This window comes from Phragmites australis, chromosome 19 (genome assembly GCF_958298935.1).
Source record: "Phragmites australis chromosome 19, lpPhrAust1.1, whole genome shotgun sequence".
NCBI classification, from domain to species: Eukaryota; Viridiplantae; Streptophyta; class Magnoliopsida; order Poales; family Poaceae; genus Phragmites; species Phragmites australis.
In genome coordinates this window covers 446,505-449,083 of record NC_084939.1, presented here as the reverse complement: position 1 = coordinate 449,083, position 2,579 = coordinate 446,505, and the positions used below count along the sequence as shown (strand labels likewise).

Sequence of the window (2,579 nt, the reverse complement as noted above, 5' to 3'; positions counted from 1 at the left end):
TCTGCAACTACTCTTCTCATGTGCACCAATTACTCTTCATCACTTTTCCTGCATCAAATAATGTAGTATACCTTTCTGTGTCTCCAAGTGAGCGAGCAAAATTTCATCACGACTACAATCTGCCATCATCTTACCTTAGAATGTATATTAGTTTATGATGTGGATTTCACACCATATTTTGTATTTGAACAGTAGTTTTTAGCCATATTATCCTTGATCAAATAGAATAGTACCACAAGAGATGAACAACTATATTAATATATCATGCATATAAAACACCCTTGTATTGCACACTATGAAAGGAACTGACACAAGCTATTTGACACACTACATAGATACATATATCATGAGCACACCTGCAATGTTACAGTAGATTATCAAGTCTCGAAATCCATACTAATGCAAACATAGCTTGGAAGTACTGCAAATCTGGTAGGTAGATATGTAACTTAGTGACCTGACCTATATCTAGATTTATAGCTTCACCCTTCAATAACAAGGCCGGGCCTTATTTACCATAGCCAATTTTTGGAGCCAACATCCTGATTTCTTCATCTTCCATCTTCCAGAATTCTTCAGGACATTTGCAATCCCACATGGCAGTTGTCGGCAGAGGGCAGGGGAGACTGCTGCATGCTTTCTCTTTTGCTTCATCAATGGCCAGCAAGGCAGGTGCCTCGATCTCCCTCCATATCTGATCCATGGGGTATCCATCCATGACATTCTGGGTGCTCTCGAGGGCGCTCGTGATGCAGCTACTGCCATTGTGAGTGTCACCACTGCCCATCCCAATGATTGGAGCAGTGTCAAGGAGGCATGATTGGTATGTCAGGGATGAGGATGAGTACGAAGGTGACATGCTCATCTTCCTCTCCTGTGCTTTCTTTCTCATGTGTGTCCTCCAGTAGTTCTTAATCTCATTGTCTGTGCGCCCTGGCAGCCTCCGTGCTATCCTAGACCACCTACATATTGAGAAATTTTAGATAGTTTCACCTTCACGAGCTACTGTGTAGAAAAGCTTCTTGGGATCAAACCTGTTACCCCACTGAGCATGGAGCTCGATAATAAGGCGTTCCTCATGCGGTGACATGCATCCATGCTTGAGGCCAGGGTGGAGGTAGTTCACCCACCGTAGACGGCAGCTCTTGCCTGTCCTGTTGAGGCCTGCATGAATATAGATAGCGTGAAGTATGAAGAGGGTTGGTTAGACAGGATGGCATTGCTGTTTGCGACTTTGCGCGAAGGATAGCAAAATAGCTACCTAATTTGCAGTTCCCCAACCCCTCAAACCTGAGACTTGGGCAATGAAATCCCAACGACGGTCCCCGAACAGGCGGACAGTGCATACCAGTTGCAAGTCCTCCTGCTCTGTCCATGCCCCCTTGCGCATCACCTCTCTCACCGTTACCATACTGGGTGATAAATTACTGCAAGGCTAACGTTGCTCGCTTCTACCTTGCATAGTCTGGGTACCAATCTTGTTGCTCTTCTTCTTCTGCGTGCTTGTGGGCTCCAGTTTCAGCTTTAGATCCTTGATGAACTCCAGCCTGATAGGAACAAGGTAGCTACTAGGGAGAGGAAGCCACTTTGTCTTAAGCTGTGTACTGCATTGCTGGCTTTTGCCACTCATTTATAGGCAACAGGGGAAGCTCTTCTCTACCAAAAAAATAAAATAAAATAAAAGAGGTAGCTCTTGTATGGTCACATGACGTAGTGGGTGTGATTTAGAGAATCCTACCATCATTGGGGTTGTGCTCAGACTTAGCTAAAAAGATTGGCTTCCCTTGGTACTTGCTTTGAGTTACAGATTATGAAAGGGAATGGTCAGGTCAACTTTGTATATAATGGATTTAGAATACATCTAACTCTTATGTCTTATATGTTAACTTTGTGAGTTGATTCCACTGCTTGTGTGTAATAGCACAACCATTTTTGACATAAAACAATAGAGAACACTAAATATGTTTCTATTTTTTACTTCGTTTGCATGTGCATATCTAACAGGCTTCTGTCGCAAAGGTGAGTGCATTATATTTCATTTTTGCTTCATTTGAAATCTTTAAGTTAGCATTTATACAGAAGGAAATCTTTTCTGTATTGACTACTAGGATGACTTATGCCGTTATGCGGTGCATATTTGTTTTATGGATGATACCGCTGATAAGATGTCTGCACTATTTTAAATAGAACATATGAAAAATGTAGTGGTGAAGTTTTTTTAGAAGGTAGCAGAAAGCAGCGACATAGCGGGCAGAAAATGCTCAGCAATATTTTCCAAAATAGATATATCAATTTAATCAATCAGTTTACCCTGAAATAACTTATCTTTCTTATGGTTACTGGTTTTTTGTGCGTTTTTAGGTCTTGGACTAAGGATTTCGAATGGAACGCATCTAGAACACGTCACAAATGTAGCATTTCGAGATGTAAAATTCATTTTTACTGAGTACCACCATACACTGTATGCTTAGGAACCAGACCGCTACAGCAGCCGCCATATAGTGGCCTCCACCTACTGTCTTCTATTACGCTCTGTAGAAAATAGGGTCTGGCTATCTTGGAGTTTTGAATGTTTGTTT

At 41.8% G+C, this 2,579-nt stretch overlaps 1 protein-coding gene across 3 annotated transcripts; it reads right to left on the bottom strand.

The window, feature by feature from the left end:
• Positions 1-225: 225 nt before the first annotated feature.
• On the bottom strand, positions 226-1,645 carry LOC133900961 (myb-related protein MYBAS1-like). 3 transcript variants are annotated; one of them, XM_062342257.1, is made up of 3 exons: positions 1,456-1,645; positions 1,035-1,164; positions 226-962 (listed from the first exon to the last, which is right to left on the bottom strand). In XM_062342257.1, the coding sequence occupies exons 1-3, from the start codon at positions 1,628-1,630 to the stop codon at positions 509-511; spliced, it is 759 nt and encodes a 252-aa protein (XP_062198241.1). In that variant the 5' UTR covers positions 1,631-1,645; the 3' UTR covers positions 226-508. The 3 variants fall into 3 exon arrangements, with proteins under 3 accessions (XP_062198241.1, XP_062198243.1, XP_062198242.1); XM_062342259.1 differs by having other exon boundaries at positions 1,262-1,591; XM_062342258.1 differs by having other exon boundaries at positions 1,291-1,591.
• Positions 1,646-2,579: the final 934 nt, after the last annotated feature.